This window comes from Trematomus bernacchii, unplaced genomic scaffold (genome assembly GCF_902827165.1).
Source record: "Trematomus bernacchii unplaced genomic scaffold, fTreBer1.1, whole genome shotgun sequence".
Classification (NCBI taxonomy): Eukaryota; Metazoa; Chordata; class Actinopteri; order Perciformes; family Nototheniidae; genus Trematomus; species Trematomus bernacchii.
The window spans coordinates 2,463,163-2,484,821 of record NW_022987851.1 but is presented as its reverse complement, the minus strand read 5'-3'; the positions used below and the strand labels follow the sequence as shown (position 1 = coordinate 2,484,821).

Genomic DNA, 21,659 nt, shown 5'->3' with positions numbered 1-21,659 from the left:
TGACATTTATATACATAGCAAAATAAATACATGATATGCAGAAAGAGCATGAGCAGCATATAAGCATTTACCACAAGGTAGTACAATGTAGCAGCTACGAAATATAAAGTGCAGGAGGAGATACAAGAGCTACATAAAGTGCAAGAGGAGATACCCCTGTGTTAAAGTGCATTTAGCGGTGATTGCACGTTTGTTTGTTTCTCAACCATTCTTTTAGTTGACCTTTAAAACTGTTCAAAGTGAGACAATCCCGTAACTCAGTTGGGAGGCTATTCCACAATGAGCTGCCCTTAATTGATAGAACATTTTGTCCGAAAGTGGTCCGTCTACGGTGGACTTCAGTCTCCTTTTTCTCCACAGAGCCAGCCAGCTAACCAATCAGAGCAATGTATGAGAATAATAAAGCAATATGAATAAAACACGTCTTAGCTGAAAGGCTAGAACATATAGGGATTAAATCAGTCAGTTTAATCCCCCAAAACATGGTTTTAACTCTTAATTATTTATTTCTTTATATGATATGATATAAATACATGAAAAAAAACAAGTGAACCTCATAAAAAAATGTTTTGCTATTTTATTATTAGTGAAGGTCCCCTACATGAATACAGGCATTAATAAGTGTTTTATAATGACTAATAAAGAGCCAATATACTGCTAATATGCATGTTAATTAACAACTAGTTGATGGTGAATTTGTACCTGAATATAAAGTGTTACCAAATACGTAATCACTGCAACACTCTTTTGGTTAAGCTCAAAATAAGATTTTTTTTCTTCAATTAATCACCCAAGGTAGATCCTGCATACAGCCATAGAAAAACAAGCATTCAAATGTTCTTGTGATTGGTCTTTTCATTTTATTATTAGTGAAATACAGGGTTTTCTGCTAGGGTTTTTGTTTTTTCCTGAGAATTCCTGTTTTATCTCAGTTGGAATATGATGCTTTAGGATTTAATAACAATTAAATCGGAATCTGTATAATCTGTGAGGTGTTTAATCAATATTATTACATAGCATTTAGCCGACGCTTGTATCCAAAGTGACTTACAATAAGTGCAATAAACCATAATGATTCAAACTAAGGACAACAAGAACAGTACTGACATACTTACTTAAAACAAGCAATATCATTGTAAGTCATGAGTAATATCAGTTTCATTTCTATAAACAGATTCTGCATATAAAGTTAGAATCTGTAGGCTACAGGACAGGATGTTGGTGACAAAAGAGAACTTTAGGGCACTTCTTTAAAGTGTAATGTTGAACTGAAAGACAAGGCTGAATGCATAGTTAGGGGAACATGTCTTCTGATGGTTGCAGGTGCACCCTCAGCCCACATGGAGGCAGAAGCAGGAGGTTTAATGACGTCCACCAGAGGAGGTCACTCCGTACCATGTCGCTGTGACGTCTTCTATTGTGCAGTACCATACTTCTGAATGAAGTCATTAAAAAGACTGTATTTCATTTTGCTCATTAATGCGTTGCATGTTTCCTCCGCTTGTGTCTCTGCTGTGCAGTAGGAGCAGGGCCGCCCCTCCCTACAGATCACGCAGACTGCGTGGGACCTCGCGGAGTGGGCCTCAGCTTGCGGAGGGTGCTTCATTTTGCGGAGGGTGCTTCATTTTGCGAAGGGAGCCTCATCTGAAGCGCAAATGCGGCGCACCTACAGTGTACGCGCGCCACAGTTTCGCCGCTGCGAGGCTTCACTCGGTTTGGTCACAATTTATGTAAACAAATATTTCCAAGGCACACCTTTATAATTATTAGGATAAATAACAGGTTTGAAATCATTCCAATGTATACTATAGGACAGTAACCAAAAATATCGTTTAAAACTGGAGATATAAAAAAAAATGCATGAATAAATAAATGTTAACTAAATCATAATCTCGCCCAGGGGCACCAAAATGTCTAGGGCCGGCCCTGAGCACCCCCCGTCGACCGTCGACCGTTCACTAGCCCCCCTCGCATTATAAAGGAGATGCATGCTATACATAACTCTACAGGTTGGTGTGCTGATGCTGAGAGGCTGCAGGTTGGGGCGGGGTGGGATGCTGGGAGTTTTTTTGTCCTCCTCCATTGATCAGCACGGTGAAGAAGGCGGGTCTTCTGACGTTGCCGTGAAGCTGCTCGGCTGCGTCAGAGTCCAGCTGAGCGAAGGAAGAAGGAAACGAGGGATAAAAGGGAGAGCGGTTCTGAGAGCGGACGGACCTGCGTCGTGTGCACCGCGGACGGACAGACGGGCAGACATGGAGGGCTCCACGGAGGAAGACTACAAACAGAAATTATTATGGAACGTCAAACGCGAGGTAGGCGCGAATTATTGACGCCCTGTCGAGCTCTTCATTCACGTTTTTACCGTTTCATTTCACGTTATTATTCACTTAAATCACGACGCGATTCTTGGAAGTGTTTTTCCCGGGGTTATCAGGGTCTACGTTGTTATGAGCTTAATTCAATTCAGTTTAAAAATGCAAGTTTCCCAAACTGGTTTTGAATAAATGTACCTTGCTAAAAATGCACCTACTTTTTGTATTTGTAGTATCTCTGTAGGCTACTAAGTATTTGGCTATCATTTCAAAAAATGTATAGGAATTATATGGTTACAATACACAAAAAACTAATGCATTTACAAATAGGAAAATACATACAAATAAATAGGAATGTTGGAATTTTCCTACATTATTCAATGCACTTAAATCTTACGTATGGTTTTAGGTGAGTACTATAAGTCAATTTGTAATCTGCCATAATTCATTAACATACATGCATTACACAAGTTTTAATTGACCATATATCATCCAAATATGTTGTATTATCTCTTATGCATACCTTATGTGATTGCTGCATGACATCGATTACATTCACTATATAAACATCTTTTTTGTAAGATCCTAGCATCCATTTATAAGCTAGCTCTCAGGGCAGAAATCATCTAAAGTGTTACAGCGAGGCATCTTTTCAACACAGGTTGTATTGCTGTCTGTCTCTACCAGCAGCAGTAACATCCACGGTGCCTCAGGCTTTTTGTTCCTGGTGATGAATTTCTCACATCTCTCCAGTGAGGAATAAATCAGTCCTCCTGTAACCTATCTACCCACTCCCATTGTATGCTGCCTTCACTGAAAGCTACAACTTTAAGGATTTTCCTGCACTGAAATGTCAGAGTAAATCAAAGACGGGATGTGACAAGGTGTGGCTCACTGCCTAAACCTCAGTCTGAGTGATATGAGCATGTCGTTTCTGTCATTATTATGGTAAAAATATCAAGCACAAAATCCCAGATATGCGTTCTAATGAGTGTTTTCCATGCACGAAACACAAATCACCTGATTATTCGTCATTATTTCTTTTTATTGCTTCACTTAAACATATAATTGACTTATTGTAATCAGAATTTCATGTTTGGTGGTGAATGGTATCCAATGCATTCGTTATAACGTATATTTAGTGAATTGACACCACTGCAGCTTCTTTAAAATAAAGGAAAATCTTTATATAGAATCTCAGTGTGTCACCTGGAGGTAGACAAAGTAGTCAAAAATGTATTCAAGCATTTTGAAAATGTACTGAAAAAAATAAAATTCAAACGTTAGTCATTGCTAGTAGGGTGTTTTTACAAATGTTCATCCAGTCATCTGTTCCTACAGGTTGATGCAGTTTGTCATTGTTTTGCGTATCTTCCTCTTACCATTTGAAATCAATTTATTTTTCCCAAGATGCATCTTCAATTTGATCTTTGGCGTCTTTATGTTGCTTGGGAAGTTCTCACCGTGTGATCGTTAGACCTCTTTAATAGCTGACAAATGCCGCCCATTAGCAAGCAAGCTATTGGGAGGGATTTCATTCTGATTGTTTATCGGGTGAAGTTGTAGTCAACCACACTTGAGTCAAATCAATGACACGTCCAAGTCAAGACAGTCCAAATGGGTGTTGAGGCCAGGCCAAGAACAACAACACTGATCAGTGCCTATTCAATATTTGTTTTATACTCATTAATATCATGTTTAGAGCCAACATTCATTTACACAAAATGCAGGATACATCACTTAGTTTTTGAGCCTTATTAGAATCCTTTCTGTCCTCCTCCAGACATCCCAGTCACCCACGGGTTTGGGACTTCAATAATTGAACCTTTAAATCGTCTGTACCGGTAATTCTAAAAATAGCTTTAGTTCTCAGGATGTGTCTGCTACTTCACCATCAGGGAAATAAGGAGGAACATACTTGGGTCACTGGGCCACTGGAAGCTGTGTATTGATGTTAAAACTACTTTGTGCGTCAGTTGGAGGTTTTGTAAGGTCTCCACAGCTTTGCATTTCACTTTAAAGGAGTCCTATTCTGCTCATTTTCAGGGTCATATTTGTATTTAGTGTCTCTACTGTGAAGTGTCTCCATGCTTTAATGTTCAAAAAGCTCTTTATTTTTCTCATACTGCCTGTGCTGCAGCACCTCTTTTCACCCTCTGTCTGAAACCAGAGCCCAGTCTGCTCTGATTGGTTAGCTGGCCGGCTCTGTTGTGTTAGCGGCCTCAGCGGCAGAAGTTAGATTTATCCAGGCAGAAGTTGTGATTCATTGGCATTTTACATTTAGAAAGGCCTTGGCTAAGCCCAATTATTGGAGACTCTGAAATGTGACTTTTCTCTGTACATTAGATAAGCTCAGAAACAATGTAGCTCATTAGGTGTCATGCTGAGATCAATTTGCTCTTACATGAAGGAATTGCTTTTGCTTCTGAACCGTATTGTTCTGTTTTTTTCCAAAGGTACTACATAGTCCAAAAATGCAACATTTTGCAAATCTGTATTCTGCTTATCCACCCCAAAAATCAATGATGTGATCGGCTATTGTTGATCGAGGAGATGCTAGTCAATGCCATCCGACATTTTAGGAAGAGCAAACTGGGCTGAGAGAGACTGGTTTGTGCAAAGCTCCTGGTTTAAGTTCCTTGTCTCTTGCAGCGGCACTCGGCTATCTCACTATTGCTTGGCAACTGAAAGCTTCAGCAGCTCCCTTAAGAAGGAGTAAAATTGCATTCTTTGGCTATTTAATATCATGTGAATGCGACGCTGTCAGGAGATCTCTTGTAAGTGCCTTCAATGCTGCCACCAGGAAATTTTTTATTGAGAGGAGGGTGAAAGCAGCAGTCCACGCAAAGCTGAAACAATTGTGTTAGACAAGGAACAAGACGTGTATCTTCTGCTTTTGCGCAATACTGAATCTCTAATAGATGTTTAATGGTGTAACACTTTCCCATTCCAACGCATAGAGAATCCTCAGAATGTATTTCCCCAGAGAATTTCTCGAACAGAAGTGTCACATTTAAAATGAGGAAGTAAATTAAAAGAGTATATTCATATTGCAGCTTCAAACATACAGTTTGAAAGTTATATCGCAAATGTGTCTATTTTAGCGATGTTCTCTTCTAGTTTTACTTTTTTATTCTCATCTTTTCTTTATTGCAAAGTGTATTTAGCAATGTGAATCCCTGTGTCTCAGTCATTTTGACTCGAATGGGATACAATTGATGTGTCACTCATGTTCAAGAGGGTGTTAAAGAAAGCACTCTTTCTCTGCAGTAGTACTGTATTTTTGTGAGGTGTAAAAGTTCCATACACCCAAAGCACAAATGTGATAATGACACATTAATAGAGACCACCGGGATCCTGGTGTCAGAGTAATGTTAGACTGAAGGGATTGAAATGACAGGACGTAAGGCCATGGTCGTAGAGCCTGAAAATGGTGGTGGAGACAAGCAAATAGGTGACATTGAAGATGAAGAGCATGATGTGAAGATGAAGTGAAAGTCGTGTTTACAGCTCCTCGTGGACCACCTCCAAATTGATAGAAAATCATCCATCCACAGACAAATAGTTTTTCAAAGAGCTATGCCGTTTGAGATGAAATCAAGCTTTGCCAATCCTTTTTAAACCCACATACACGCGACACATATAAGTGAATTTGGCTACAGTTTATTCATATTCAGAGGTACTGTTTTAATAAGATCTTTCTTGAATTTTCATTTCTGACAGTTTTTGGCAGCTGCTCTCCTTTTACAGTTCTGCGTAAACTAAAGCCAGACCAGAGGATCACCAACTTATGACAATCATCCAGTGGGGAACATCAATGACTTTACCAGATGTAACCCCAATCCATCCAGTAAATATTGAAGTGACCTAATAGTAGCACTAGATGAAAGACTAGCTAACACCAACTCGTCAGGATTCAGGACTAAATTATCATGAAATGTCATCAAAGATCGCTTATTCTTCGAGATCTTTGAAGATGTAATCCTAGCGATATCAGGTACCATGAGCTTGGAAATAAAAGGTTCTCTCTGCTTTATTAACTACCATAATAAAAATAAGATACACATAAGATATACTTTATTGATCCCAAATTTGGAATTGTCTTCGTTACAGTAGAATGTAAAACGAGGCATTGCACATAATTAGAAATGAAAAAGAGTAGAAAATAAGCAATTGTAAATATGAACATCAAGTTGACCGTGAAGATACAAATCTATGACAACTATGTGACAAATAAAACACTATTGAAGGGCCAAATTACAGCCAACACAATATAAAAGGATATTATTTATATTACATTACATTACATGTTACTTGTTAGACGCTTTTATCCAAAGCGACTTACATACTCAATACTGTGGACAATCCCCACAGGAGCAATTTGGGGGTGAAGTGTCTTGCCCAGGGACACAACGACATGCTGACTGCAGTGGGACTCAAACTTGCTATCCTCTGATTCGAAGATCAGTGCACTAACCCACTGCGCCACACGCCACCATATTAAAGGTGGGGTAGGTAATTTTGGAGAAACCAGCTCGAGTGCGCTAGAATTTGAAAGTACACAACCGGAAAAAATCTGCCCCTTCCTTCAGACTTCCTTACAGAGCCCCTCCTCCAACACACACAAATGTGCACATGACCAATGACTCAATGAGGGCACGAGATACGTTTCTGCACAGATGGAAGGCTGACAGGCAGGTCGGCCATCCAGTTATTTTAGCCGTGCCGGCTCAGATGATTGGTCGTGCTTATTACAGCGCTACGGCTTCCACAGATGAAATTTTTTTATGTATTTATTGTCAAAGCATTTAATGTATTCATTGCTATCGGGATGTTAAGAGCATTCCATGGAATATAACAAAAAGTGTATCTGAAATAAATTACATACCCCACCTTTAAGTGTGCAAGGAATGGCATATTAAATTAAATATTAATGGTGCGGTCTTTAAGTATAGCTTTTAAAATAATGTTTTACTCTTAATTATTTTTCTTTTTGGCATTGTTAAGGTGTAGCCTTCTAAGCTAATACTCATAGCTAGATAACTATACTTTGGCTGTTGCTTCTTTCTTGTTGAGAAGTCAATCTAATGACGTCAAAGAGATGCAATATGACCACAAAATATGTATGTTCTCAGCAAACGCACATGACGTTGTACCTGGGCATTGGCTTACTTAATAATATTGTTTGATTAAAAACTGCTAGACAATACGAGAAGCAATTACTCTGAAGCATATTGGCGTAAATCGTAATTTTTTCGGGTAATTAATAGATAAGTAGACTGTAGTCTGTGTTAATAGTGCATAGTTAAATACATTCTATCCAAAATATGTAGCATTGTTTCTGTTTTTAATTTAAAAGTTAACTTATGTCTGCACCTTTACTTTCTTTCAAAACTGGAGGCAACCTTATTAAAGCTGGTCTTAGCAATAGAAAGTAGACATTAAACTCCAAATCCATTCAGGTCCAGTCAACATCAATCCTCTGACCAGGGTGCTGCGATCCACTGCCATAGGCTTTCATTTTTCTAATACCATTTCCTTTGTTTACCACAGTGAGCTGCCTTGGCTGCCATATTGCAACTCACATTCAGTTGCCTCTTCCCTGAAGAAATATTCTGTCATTATGCAGCAGAATGTTGGATAACTTCTCCGTCTGACTGACACCTCCTCCAGGACACAATCATTTCCTTCTGCCACAATCTTATTTTATTACTTCTGCACAGGGCCATAGGAAGTAGGGGTGCTGAGGGTGCTGAGGGTGCTGCAGCACCCCCTGATGGAGGACAGGGAATCTGCACGTCCACAAGATTAAATGGAAATATAATACAAATATAATTTAAAAAAAAAAGAAGAATTGTCAGCCTTGATGTAATTAATTAATTAATTAATAATTAAGTAAAGATAACACCCTTTTCACCCCGGTTACATTTTGCATTTGCCCTGTACGATGGGCGATGTAAGTGATGAAAGTGGGGGATGTTGGCTTATCAGGCGCCCGCAGCTCACAGCCAAAGTGAGAGAGAGAGAGAGAGAGAGAGAGAGGGCGCACCGGTAGGCTACCAGCGGGGATTGTTATTAGCTTCTGTTACGCTAACGGATAAAATAAGCTGTTTCTACAATATTGTGGAGGGAGAGTTCTCTCCTGTCAGACTGAGAGGCTCAGTGAGGTAAAGGACTCTGAGTGTTTAGAATGATAGTTCACTTTAGTCTAAGTTATCTCAGTGGGTCTCAAACGGTTTGGTCACAATTGATGTAAACAAATATTTCCAAGGCACACCTTTATAATTATTAGGATAAATAAAAACAGGTTTGAAATCATTCCAATGTATATAGGACAGTAAACCAAAAATATCGTTTAAAACTGGAGAGATTAAAAAAGATGCATAAATAAATAAATGTTAACTAGGTAAAATAATATATGAATGAAGAACAAAAATAAAATAAGTTACATTTATTTGTTATTGGCTATGGTAAGTTATTGGTTATGTTCACATACTTATTTCATTAATAAAATGCAAACCGATCTTTTTCTAATCATATGGGTGTTTAAAGTTGTACCCCCTAGATCAGGGGCCTCATTTATAAAGGGATATACGCTCAAAAAAATGGCGTACGCCAGTTTCTACGCAATGTTTGCGATTTATAAAATACTAACTTGACGGGAAAATGTGCTGTCCTCCACGCAAACTCTAACCCATGCGTACGCACTAAGCACACACACGGGAGAGACGAGAAACTGCGACACCGTTGGCAGAAGGAAGAATGGAGAAAAATATGTGGAAATAATACCATAAATAAAATGTTACCTCTCATTTATCAAATATGAAGAATTCATTTTCAAACATTGATTAAAGCCAATCTTTAAATGATTAAACAAACGCCTGTTTGAGACTCCTCAGTGCACACAAAAACATAACTTGGAGAAATAAATAAATACGGATATGTTATTTAAAACCACCTCGAATATGTTGTGTTAATGTTATGAAATGTTTTCTCATAAATGATGCGGTAAGCAGGGGGACAGAATTACGTCTAAACTGACGCCGTTTTGCGTTTCTATAGGTTGTAGATACGAGCATGGTTTTATATACTATCACGTTTAATCGTGTTTTATGCCGTTTGCCAAGACTTGATAAGTCGCTCGTAAAACACATGAGGTATGGAAACTAAGAACACCATATGTGGTAAATTGTACAGCTAATATAACACAACACATTAGTTCTATTTCCTTTAACTGGTGGATTATGGATATATAGTTGCTGATCGACAGCTGGAACACAAACAGATCCAGTCGTCATGACTCCACTCCGGAGGGATTCCCCGATCATTTCTTACAGTTTCTCATCAAGGGGGTGTCTCCTGTCCCCGGGACAAACACACTGCATGAGGAAGGTTATGTGTATATTTTTTGTCATTAACGTTTTTCGGACCACTTATTTATTTATTTTGGTGACGATCCGACCTCCATGCTGCTACTCTGGTTCAAACTGCATCCACCAAACAATATTATTTATCTCGACCTCCCCACAATAACCTAAATCTGACACGGTGTGAGATGTCTTTTTTAGCTGTTCTATCGTAATTTCCTGCGATCTTCTTCATGCAGTCAGTCAAAATGAATGAATGAATGAATGGGCGTTTCTTTGACTATGTAAAGGCAAATATGAGTGTTACGAGTCGATTGTGATTTATAAAGGGAAACAGGCGTAGGGAGTGCCGTACGCACTTCCCTCGCCGGTACGCAATGTTTTGTGAATCGGAAAATGGCGGAAAATTTATGTACCTATTTTTGTGCTTTGTACTACGTAAGCAACCTTCCTACGTCAATCCTACGCAAGGCGTTATAAATGAGGCCCCTGGTCTCTAGTAATTGTGTGCTCAAAGTGCACCAGATTGAAGCATTTTACTTTAAAATGTTAAACAAAATCTTCCCGGACCCCCCTAGAGGATGTGACGTCCACCCCCCAATTAAAACATGTTCATACAATACTAAATGCATTTTAAGCGTTTTTATATAAGCTGTCCACCATGTCAATAAGTTTCTCTGTTTGTAGTGTATTGGTCTTTTGTAGAGGTTTTTCATTGCCAGCTAAAATCTTGCATATAGGGCAGCAAATTGGTCAGAACCAGCCCTGGTGTCATCCCCACAGTACCCCCCATTTGAAACATGTTCCCACGGCTATGCTTCTGCACTACGAGCCAGACCTATACACTGCACTGAAAGTCACTTTGTACTCTGGGTTCAAATGTTCATTTTCACACTATTTTCTTGGAGAGAAATTGATTCGACACAGGATATGGCATTTATTTTGTGCAGCAGGTCAACAAGTGCATACGAGACGAGTAAAAACAGGTTCTACTAACTCGTCCTTCAGAGTCTGCCATCACTGCAGCAGCGAAAAAACAAAAGGCTGATTCTCTTTTTCCCTAATTGTCTCAGAATAAATCACACACCACAAATATGGTTATAATAGTGAGTACTAGCTTTGATGACATTCGGTCTCAGTGAGCAATCTGTTGCACATTTCCTTTATTTCCAATATTTGCAGTATGTTCTCTCCAAGAGAGATTGTATGTCTTATTAGCCTCAGAAAAACAATCCTCCCTTTTGGCCGCAGGGAACACACTGTTGATGTTCTGTTGTTTGGCCCAGTCATGGACATAAGATGAAGGAAAAACAATTGTGTCCTTACATAAGTGACAGTTGGCTAATGAGCTCTTCCCTCCGTGCCTCCCAGAAACCATTAGCTTCAGGATTCGTAGAAGGGTTACAAAGTTAGCCAGCTCCACTGATCCGTTTGACATAAACCAACCACATCTTGTTATTACAGTGCCATCACCGGAACTAGCCTGTGATTGAACGGCTGCAGCTGTTAATGAATGCCCACTTTTAGTGAAAGTAAATAAATGCAAGAGTCCGTATGGGAGGCTGCCACCATGTTGTTAAACAGTAAATTATCCGTCCTCCAAATCCTCAAATAATCCTGTAAACATAAGTTGCGGCCGCCAAAGAGGCAAATAACAGTGTCTACTGTTGGCAAGTTCATTGAGTTACAAAACATTATAATAACAAAGTTTAAGAGGCCCTATTATGTTTTTTGGGGGGTTCCCTTTCCTGTAGTGTGCTATATAGGTTTTTGTGCATGTAAACGCACATAACTGTAAGTGTAAGCTAATAGGCAAATGTTCTAACAGTTGTCCCTTAGCCTGCAAATAATGTTGAATCCATAATCTCCCTCTGAAAAATGTGCTGGTGGGAACCTAATCTAACCTTTTAGTATTGCAACTGTCTTTAATTTGCATCGCTGTCAGTCTGAATATGTTGTATGTCAAATTTATTTTTGTTACATCGCTATTCTCAAAGTGTATAAAGTCCTTAACCCTAACAATCTCTAGGCTAATACTGTCACAAGCATTTAACTGTCACTTTATTGCTCACCTAATTATACATTTTCTGTGACATTATACGTATGTTCCAATAGTCCTTAGAAACTGTGGGAATTGGATTATGTGTCCACTAAGATTTACTAGATTTCCCCCTCCAAAATATTCTAAAATGTATCAAAAAGTGCCACATTGATTAACATAAACCAGACCTAAACCCTTGACAACCAGCACTAATGAAATGGGTCCATTACCAAACACAATCAATGAAATCTTACAGTCGCTCACAGCCAGGTGAAGGTATCGACCACTCAGACTCAGGCGTGTGGATCACTTTACTCTGATTCATAGAGCTATAGCTGTAGGCACATTTATGGATGTAATCTCTCTGAAGGATGTGCTCAATCACAGGCTAAAAGACTAAAGAATGAAAAGCCAAAGTTATCCAGAGAGTTCTCTTACCTGAGTAATTGACCTATTTATAAACACCTTCCACTAATTAAACCCTTAAAGGTATTGGAAGTTAAGTGCAAATAGGCTTTCTACAGCAATTAAGAGTAAAGCATTTACTTTGGTTGGAATGTAGGGCTGCTCAATTAATCGTATTTTAATCGCAATTACGATTTTGGCTTGCAACGATTATGAAAACAACATAATCGAAATAAAACGATTTAAAAAAAAAAAAAAAAAAATGTTTTAATTAATTTTGTATTGGTTTTTCAGTTGAATTATACTTAAAGTTCAGGGTAATCACCTGTTAAAAACATACTGTTCCATTTTTTTCTTCAATAAATGTAGGGATGTCCCGATCACCTTTTTTTGCTCCCGATCCGATTCCGATCATTTGATTTTGACAATCTGCCGATACCGATTTTTCCCGATCCAATCTTTATGCAATGCATTAAGAGAAAAAAAAGGTAACAGATAACGGCTGGTCATCCAACGCGATGAATTCAGCTATCTTGGCTGTTATTTTTTTGGCCTGTTCTGGGGCAGTTTCTCTTTCCTTTTAAAAGTCTCTGAAAGTGTCGGTTGTTTCAGTGCCGTTACCTGAGTGGCCGCTGTGTACTCGTCGTGTTGTTGTTGGTGTTTGTATTAGATTGGTCGTGTTGAACGTAGCTCTGTTCTTTCCACCACGCGGAACCTCCGCCTTGCAAACATTGCATCTGGCTGTTACACTGCCTTCGCTTTCAATTTTATAATACTTCCAAACTCCTGACATTTTCTCTGTCCCGACTCCCGAGGCACCAGCTGAACGTAGCCTCTTGTTAGCTTACTGCTACTATTAGACACTGCGCCCTGCCCACTCTGTTGCCAGATTTGAGAGAAATAAGCAACCAGGTCTATGAAAACAAGCCAAAAAGAAGCAACACATACATGATGTTGTGTAATTTTAAACCAAAACTAAGGCCTCAGGATGACTTTAAGACGTGAACATGGTCATTTTTGTTTTGTAACATTAAATAAAATGTATAAAAATATTTTATAAAAAAAAAAAAAAAAAATTCCGATCCCCGATTTTTTCCTCCCGATTCCGATCTTTTGAAAATCACGTGATCGGCTCCGATCCCCGATCACGTGATCGGATCGGGACATCCCTAAATAAATGGATGTTTTCAAAATAAATGAATAATCGTTTTTAATAATCGTGATATCTATTATTGACCCAAATAATCGAGATTATGATTTTTCCCATAATCGAGCAGCCCTATTGGAATGTGTTCTAGGTTCTTGGTTAAAGCTGCAGTTTGTATTGGTGTAATCACAGAATCAGTAATCTTAAGATGATTTCCTAATGAAAGACTCTCAGTGATAGCGCTTTTATTCCTAATGTCACACCGTGTCCTTATCTTACCTTATCAGAACTTTTTTACTGATAAGGACAAGCAGTTCCTGGTGTGGGTGGGTGTCAGGAATGGCAATATACCAGTTTGACCAGATCTGTGGGCTGATGGCATTCGTCCAACTGGACAACAAGTTTGGCAGTTTTATAAAGTAGGATATTGATACCTCTCATTTCCCTTGGACTGTGAATACTAATCTAGATACATCTCCTTAATACATTTGCACTGACAACAATATCAACAATTTCAAGGTGAAATAGAGAGTGACCCTTTAACCTCATAGAAACCTGTAATGGTTCATTGAGTTATACAATTCTGCTTCTGCCAGTCCTCATTACCGACTGACCCCAGAAGACTATTTGAATGCCCTCATCATTATTTCGCTTGATGATGTGGGGGGTTTTGTTTTATTCATTGTAAATTGTCTCTTTTGTGCGCCTTACTGTATGTCAGAAATTCAGTCTGCAGATGTCTATCAGTGCTGCCAGTTTGCGCAACGTTCAATGAATAATCAGAAAAAGTCGGAGGCATTATAAATGGCAAGCCACTTTAGTTTAATTACCTTCATAATAGCCCACTCTATTGAGGTGAATTTTCCCCCGTTGCAGGCAGATCTAGTTAAAGCCAGATATACAGTGAAACAGAATCCATGGAGATGCTACGGATGCAGAATAATGCTCAAGGACACATCAGCAGAGCTTTCAATACAACTATGTCGTCAAAGCTGCAATACAAACATTCAAACCTGTCATTAATAAGCATTCTTGTCGTTCAAATTCTGTTTGCATTTTGATCTGATCTCTATAAGCAAATTACTTAGGCCACGCTGATGGACATGGAAAGCAATGCCATGTATGTGCCAGAGTTTCCGTTTGAATTTTCTTTTGCCGGTCAACATGTCCGTTAAAGTTGAAATCTTCCGGACAAAATGAGAAAAGTGCCGGTCAAAGGTATTCTTTGTTATTTATCGAGCTTTAAAACAAATTGATAACGACTCTATATTAAACAAACTTAAATTATAGTAGATTAACTACATTATTCAAAAGTGTAAAGTAACTTCGGATAATAACACAGGAATAATAAACGGAGCCTCTCTTTTCCTCTCCCTCTCCTGACAGCCTGTCAGTATCCGTCTCATGCAGCAGCTGATCCAGTAATGAGTGACCCGACAGTAAAAATAAACATATCTATAACTAGTTTAGGTAGTTTGAGAGGTAATTCCAATAGCTAAGTGTGATGTTCTAACTTGAAGTGTGTGTTTTGCTCCGCTCACCGGTCCGTCACAGCGGTGGAGCTGCAGGTGATCATAGAGCTGCATCATGTAGAGCTGCAGGTGATCATAGAGCTGCATCATGTAGAGCTGCAGGTGATCATGCAGAGCTGCGTGTCTCAGTCAGCAGCAGCTGATCCTGATCTCTGATATTTCTCTCCCGTCCGATTAGACTTCACTCGCATTTATGTCCATATCGATCAGATCTAGCTAGTGATATGACTGCCTGCTTATCAAAGGACACCTAAACAATAAGCGTTGCTTGGCAACGGGGTGTGGTGGCAAAGTATAGCGCAGCATTATGCATTTGTTTACATGAGGGGTCAACATGTCCCCGTCTGGCGGTTTTAGGTATAAATGCGTTCTTAACTGTTTAAGTGTTGTGCCCTTAAAAAGAGGAAATAGTGAGTGAGAGAAGTGAAGAAACACAATCACGCAGCTCCCGCCTTCACTCGCCTTCACACAACGTACAATCAACCCATACAGGAGGATACATCTCTTTCTCCACATTAAATGTTAGACATTAGAATTGACTATTCTTGTCTGTCACATAAGTGGCGCAAATGATGCGATATTGCGCTAAGGGGAAATTATTTTGACCGGACATTTTGACCGGAGAGATTTCGATTTGCCGGTCTTCAGCATATTTTACCGGTCATAGTCCGGTAATTACCGGCGAACGGAAACTCTGGTATGTGCGTCTATAAGATATAAATCACCCTTTGCGCCTGAAGAATTTCTAGTTGTGTTCTGGCAGCTCTGACGTATTGGAACCAAATTCATTATTTTTCTCTGTCTATGACATTCTAAAACCTTTTTCTAATAGAGTGGTGATGGCGTATGTTTTGTAGGACAACCTGGAAGTAAGCGTTGCAACAGCTCCCTTGACAAAAAACAATTGTATTTTTCGATTGGACTTCGGAATATTGCAGAAAATAACATCTGTGGCAAGTTTTGTAAATGATACTAAAAAATGTTGTTCAGAAGGATGATCTCCACTTAATGACTATACTTTTATGAGTTTTGAAGCCGAAACAGAATCGCCATCAGTAAAAAGCTAATGTAAGGCTATAAGCGTACTACATCACGGTGGCATGGCTGCACGTCACCACCGCTAAACCAAAGGCTGACTCGTGTTTGGCCTGATAACGTGAAGTAGTCTTATTTTGTCACTTGTTGGCAACGGCGGTTTTATAACACACAGAAGCTTCCGACGATCCCGAGTTGGGTATTACGGATGTATTGTATGTCATAATACAACATGTATAAACCTTCAAAGCTCGTTTTAAACACAGACCTTATTTCAGGCGTCTAACAACAAACACGTAAAAAAAAAAACTTCAAGACAAGGGAACCAAAGTTGGTAAAATGCTAACTAAATTCCTAGGACTCATTCCTGCACTTATTTCTTATCGGCTTTGTCAATGCTTTCCTGGTTTTACAAAACATGTTATTTTGCTCATCCCACACAATAAACTTTGAAGGATAATGAAGCTCCCTACCTCAGACCCCTTATACAGGGGAAAAGTTTGAACTGAGTGATGCTCTAGTTGTACAATTAATTTCTTCCTGTTTATCAATTAGATCAAAACAAGGCAGAGGTGTCAGGCAGGTCCCGGATTAATTACTGCCGACAATTAATTCTATGGAGAGAAGGAACTTAGACAAGCGAACACCAGACTGACTCAGACTCTCCTCCCCAGAGAAACAAGAGATAACAGCAGAAAGACTCATTCGGATGTTTCCAGGTTGCCATACTATTAATTGGAAGTCAGTGGTGCGGGGGTTTGAACAAGAGTGGCAGATCTGTTATTAGTAACTGTCACAATTTTAAAAAGACACTGCATAATTATTTGTTTATAATTTTTTTGTTATCAGGTATAGTTGCCACACAATGGCTCAAATGTTTCCGAGCAGAAAAGCAAGTAGAAAATAATTTGGTAGCATTGTCAGCTCTGGATTTTTGGGAGCAATCAAAAATTCTACCTGAATGAAATGAAAACTCATTTTTGGGTGATCTATTTGGCTATTGTTTTGAATATTGGCAAAACAGGAGGAAAATAAGGCTTAAGCACATGTGTTGCTAATTCAGGGGTCGACACATCCACTTTCTCATTATAGGTTATAATAGAGGCTTGTGGTGGCCATTACTAGTCTGAGTTGGAGTGTTGGTATCTGCATGTGTGACTTCAGCCTATAGTGAAACAAAGGAACCTCAATTAGCAGAATGTGCAATGATAAAATAAGATATATAAACATAAGAAACGTATAATAAAATACAAATAATAAAATATTATATAAACATGAGAATTCAAAACAAAAAACAACCATATCCCCAGTTCTAAATTCAATTTGTATCCTTTTTTATAGAAGTTACAAAAAACATTACATTTACATTATGAGCCTGACAACAATTGTGCAATGATAAATTGGTGTTGTACTATTTCATCAACATAACTAACTAAACTATATTATTAAAATAACTTATCAAGTTTTCAGCTACAACGGTTCCTCCATTTAACTTCCATGCTAAAATGACACTATTTTGTTTGGTACAACAGGGAAAACTATTTTATTATTCATTTGGGAATCAACAAACATATCAACAGTGTCAATTACTGTAATTGTTATGGTACCAGTTATGCCTCGGAATACTGGCATATTAGGAAAAATTGTGATAACATTACAAATGATATCCTCCATCATAAGAATTTACAGAGAATGCACAACGGACAGAATACAAATTGAAATGTAACAGCACTTTAGTGTATTGTGAACCATTAATATAAATCTCTTTCTAATCCTTTACATTGTATCTTGCACCACTTTTAACACTTCTCCTTGACCAAACCTTCAAGATATGGTATATCGACCAATATGACCAAGTTTCTGGGGCGAATAATATTTGTGCTTTCCGGAGGATGACACCTCAAGTTTTGGCAGCTAGCAACTTTATTAATCCAAAACGTAAACGTTTACACAAATTGTAATCAAAATCGTAAGAGCCTGTTTGTCATGAATTGAACATATCACATTCATACCCCCAGAAGAGGGGGTTTCGAACACCCTTTAAACTTTTCTTTACACCCAAGATCAGGCAAATGTGTCTTTGCACAGTTTGAAAATGTTCATTATCCCTCTTATTCTAAGATGCTGGAATCATGAGTATGTATATGACACTGTGATGCCTAAATCAAGGTTATTATTGTAGTGTGTATAAGTGTATGTAATCATCTTTTAACGACTGATGTAAAACTGAAGCAGAATACCTTGACTTTGAACAAACGTTGGCTCCTTTGTGCCTTTGTCTGTAGGTGAAGCAGGTTATGGAGGAAGCGGTGACTAAGAAATTTGTCCACGAAGACAGCAGCCACATCATTGCTCTGTGCAGTAAGTACGCTTTTCTGGTTCTCTCTGGATACACACACACATTGTCTCTTTCTCTTCCGCTCTCTGTCTTGCACACACACACTTGGTGAACTCCTCAGCAGGTGACTGGGTGCTGCTTCTCCGTCAAGGACACTGCTTGACGTCAGTGTGCCTCTGACTATGCTGCTGCATCAATGGAAAGTTAATAATCACAGTAGAGCTAATGGAAACCCATTTTAGAGACAGGCTGTACAAAACCCAGGCTTTTTAAGCCCTAGACACATCTATATATATATATATATATATATGTGTGTGTGTGTGTGTGTGTGTGTGTGTGTGTGTGTGTGTGTGTGTGTGTGTGTGTGTGTGTGTGTGTGTGTGTGTGTGTGTGTGTGTGTGTGTGTGTGTGTGTGTGTGTGTGTGTGTGTGTGTGTGTGTGTGTGTGTGTGTGTGTGTGTGTGTGTGTGTGTGTGTGTGTGTGTGTGTGTGTGTGTGTGTGTGTGTGTGTGTGTGTGTGTGTGTGTGTGTGTGTGTGTGTGTGTGTGTGTGTGTGTGTGTGTGTGTGTGTGTGTGTGTCCTGGTCGTAGATAAAGGGGTTGCCCCTTCTGACCGGATGGTTGAGCAGGCACTGGTGTGTGACTCACAGCTTCCATGCTGGTCAAACAGCTGACTCTGCCTCTGGCATCAAATTAGCCAAATGACACAGTAGAAGTCTTTTAGCTTTGTATCAATTTGTCTTCTTCTGAACTTACAAGAGCTATACTGAGCTCACAATGCGCACTATGGCAACATTCAGTCTACTAGAGTAAAAGGAATGGTGCTCACATTACGGTCAAAATGTTCCGCCCTCTTGGCTACGTAACGGAAGTTGTTCAAATAGTCACAAATACGTTAACCCTTTTAACCATAACCCATTACAAATGAAAGTTCTGTCTGATCTTTTTTTTTAAAATTAAATTAATGAACTTACCACTATACTAGTGTCGTAAAGAAGCCACCATTTATTTAGTTGGGTTTATTTAGCTGTCAGTAAGAATTTGCTGCCGCTAAACTTGCTAGCTTTCTAGCTAGTTAAAAGCACCGATTGTTACCTCCGGGGAAGGGCACAGCAGCTATGAGCCATTTGAAACAACAATACACACCAGAAATTCACACTTCACTGTGCAATTATTCACATGCAGTATATCTAGGAGAGTATCCAAGTTGAGACACAGCCATAATGTCTGTTTCATGCGGTTCAGACACATCAACCCCTATTGCCTCTACCTGCCCTATCAGCCCCAAATCAATGGACACTGCCAGCCCCCCCACTGCCATCTTAATGTCCGACACGGTAAAACTCCAGCTACCGTTGCAGCATACAGAACAAAAGTTATTATTAGACTAATACATTTACTTTCTTCATCTTTCTTAGAAGTAGGCGAAGTTTAGACATACCTACTCTTCCATGTTTATCATAAATAATATACTGGGTTTGCGGCTACAATTAATTTGTCCATATGACTTAATTTTCTCTGCAAATGACACCATTGCAATGAAAGCTATATAATGAAACCAGCATCAGTCGGTTAGTACAAAAAAGGATCATTCATTTTTATACCGAATAACTTATGAATCATCACTAAAATGTTGTATCTTTTATTTGTTCTTAAATGTCAAAGAGAGAGTCTGTCTGCACATACTGTATCTATTGTCAGCCTTTTGGCACTCTTGATTTCTTCTTCTTCGCCCTCTTAGTTTAGTCTGCATTAAGCCCTATTAACACAGGATTACTATTGGCTGCGGATTACCAGTGGTTATGTAGAGAGCATTGGAAATGAGCCCTCCCTAAACCTTCGTCTTTTCGGTGACACACTGAAATGAATTTAATTTTAAAACGCAGGAACTTATGTAGTTTGATCTGGGCCATCGGCCATTTCAGTCATTTTCCTATTTAAAGTTGTACTTAGTCTGCAGAGGTTAGAGCAGGGGTGGGGAACCTTTTTCCTCTCAAGGGCCATTTCAATTTTTTCAACATCCTCCGAGGGCCGTACAAATTATTGACCTCTGCTTAAAAATACTAAAATCACAGCCCATTCATTTGGCCTTTCTTTCATGCTGTGCAAAGAAAAAGAACCTCTTAATCCAGATATCTTACTCGCGCATGCATTCACGTGCACGGTTGTGGCATGACCACCAAAACAGAAAGATGTGTGCAATTTAGTTTCCTATCCATGTGGACATGATTTAAGTGAGGGGGGGGACCTAACCTCCTCTAGGGGGGTCCGGGGGCATGCTCCCCCGGGAAGATTTTTTTTTTTAAATGTTGAAGTTAAAAGCATCAATCTGGTGCACTTTGAGAGCAACATTAGGAGCTCTATGGATACATCTCTCAACACCTTTATGAAACAGAACTGTAAGCAGATTTTATTTTTCTTTATGGATATTTTACAAATCACTCCCCTTTCAAACTGTATTCTTGTTTATTAATAACAACTTTTTTTTACTGTCGTATAGTATTTTATACCCGTTTACTTTATTCTCTTGTGTTTTTATAACTATAATGATCATATAAAGATGTGCCTTTACCTCACTGGTTGTAGAAAAAGCTTCTTATATTCGTTAGCATAGCTAGCTAACCAGATGCTAATAACAACAAAGTTATTGACAGTATGATCAGTATGACAGATGAACAGATCGCCACTGGGCTTTCAACTAAAGACACAGCCACGCAAAAACTGCGGCATGTGTACGGCTCCTTATGGGTACTAACATTTGTGAAGTCCCGGCTCGGAGTGGCGTTCTGGTGCTCTCTGTCAGCTCTAAACCCCTGTCAGACGAGACGTATACCACGTGATGACACATTAGGCTCGTGTTGTGTTCAAGGACGCTGACCTTGGCCAGGAAAAACAGGCACTCGCTTGTTTAATTATTTTGCGGTCTAGATTTCTTAATTTTTTTTCTTTTTTGCGTGTGTTACCTCGAAGGCCGTATCAAATTGTCTCGCGGGCCGTATACGGCCCGGGGGCCGGAAGTTCCCCACCCCTGGGTTAGAGGGTCAATCAGTTATTATCTACAGATGTTCTCACATAAAACTAATCCTGGCCAATCCCTTCCACTTCAAGGTCGGAATGCAGTGCGTAATGTACATGAAAGAAGATGGTTAATCTTCCTAAAATATGCTGCAATTCAAAGATTATAAAAGCCAATTCTTTCCTTCTTCGTGTTCAGACAGGACCATGTCAATTGAATTCACCTCATGGGGCAGCTGTGACTCGTCGCAATAAAAGAGTGACTGCTGTGTGAGCAGAGTTCATCCTTTCATCGAGCAACATCAGTCGATCAAATGTCTCTCTCTCCAGAACAGCCCGGATCACATCCTTCCCTGTCCCTGTTCAAGTAGCGGAGAAATACATTGTGTAAATCTAACTGTGTGTCTTAGTTTTAGCTATTCAATATGACATTTGACGCTGCTGCGGCAGTGGAGCTGAGGCTGTTTTC

The 21,659-nt window shown here is 39.2% G+C and overlaps 1 protein-coding gene across 1 annotated transcript in view; it reads left to right on the top strand.

Annotated features, from left to right (window-relative positions):
* Window positions 1-2,128: 2,128 nt before the first annotated feature.
* sgsm2 (small G protein signaling modulator 2) overlaps window positions 2,129-21,659 on the top strand; it is a 99,114-nt gene continuing 79,583 nt past the window's right edge. Inside the window, 2 exon segments of the mRNA XM_034113254.1 lie at window positions 2,129-2,312; window positions 18,125-18,200. Coding sequence (XP_033969145.1) covers window positions 2,253-2,312; window positions 18,125-18,200 — 136 coding nt within the window. The 5' untranslated portion in view covers window positions 2,129-2,252.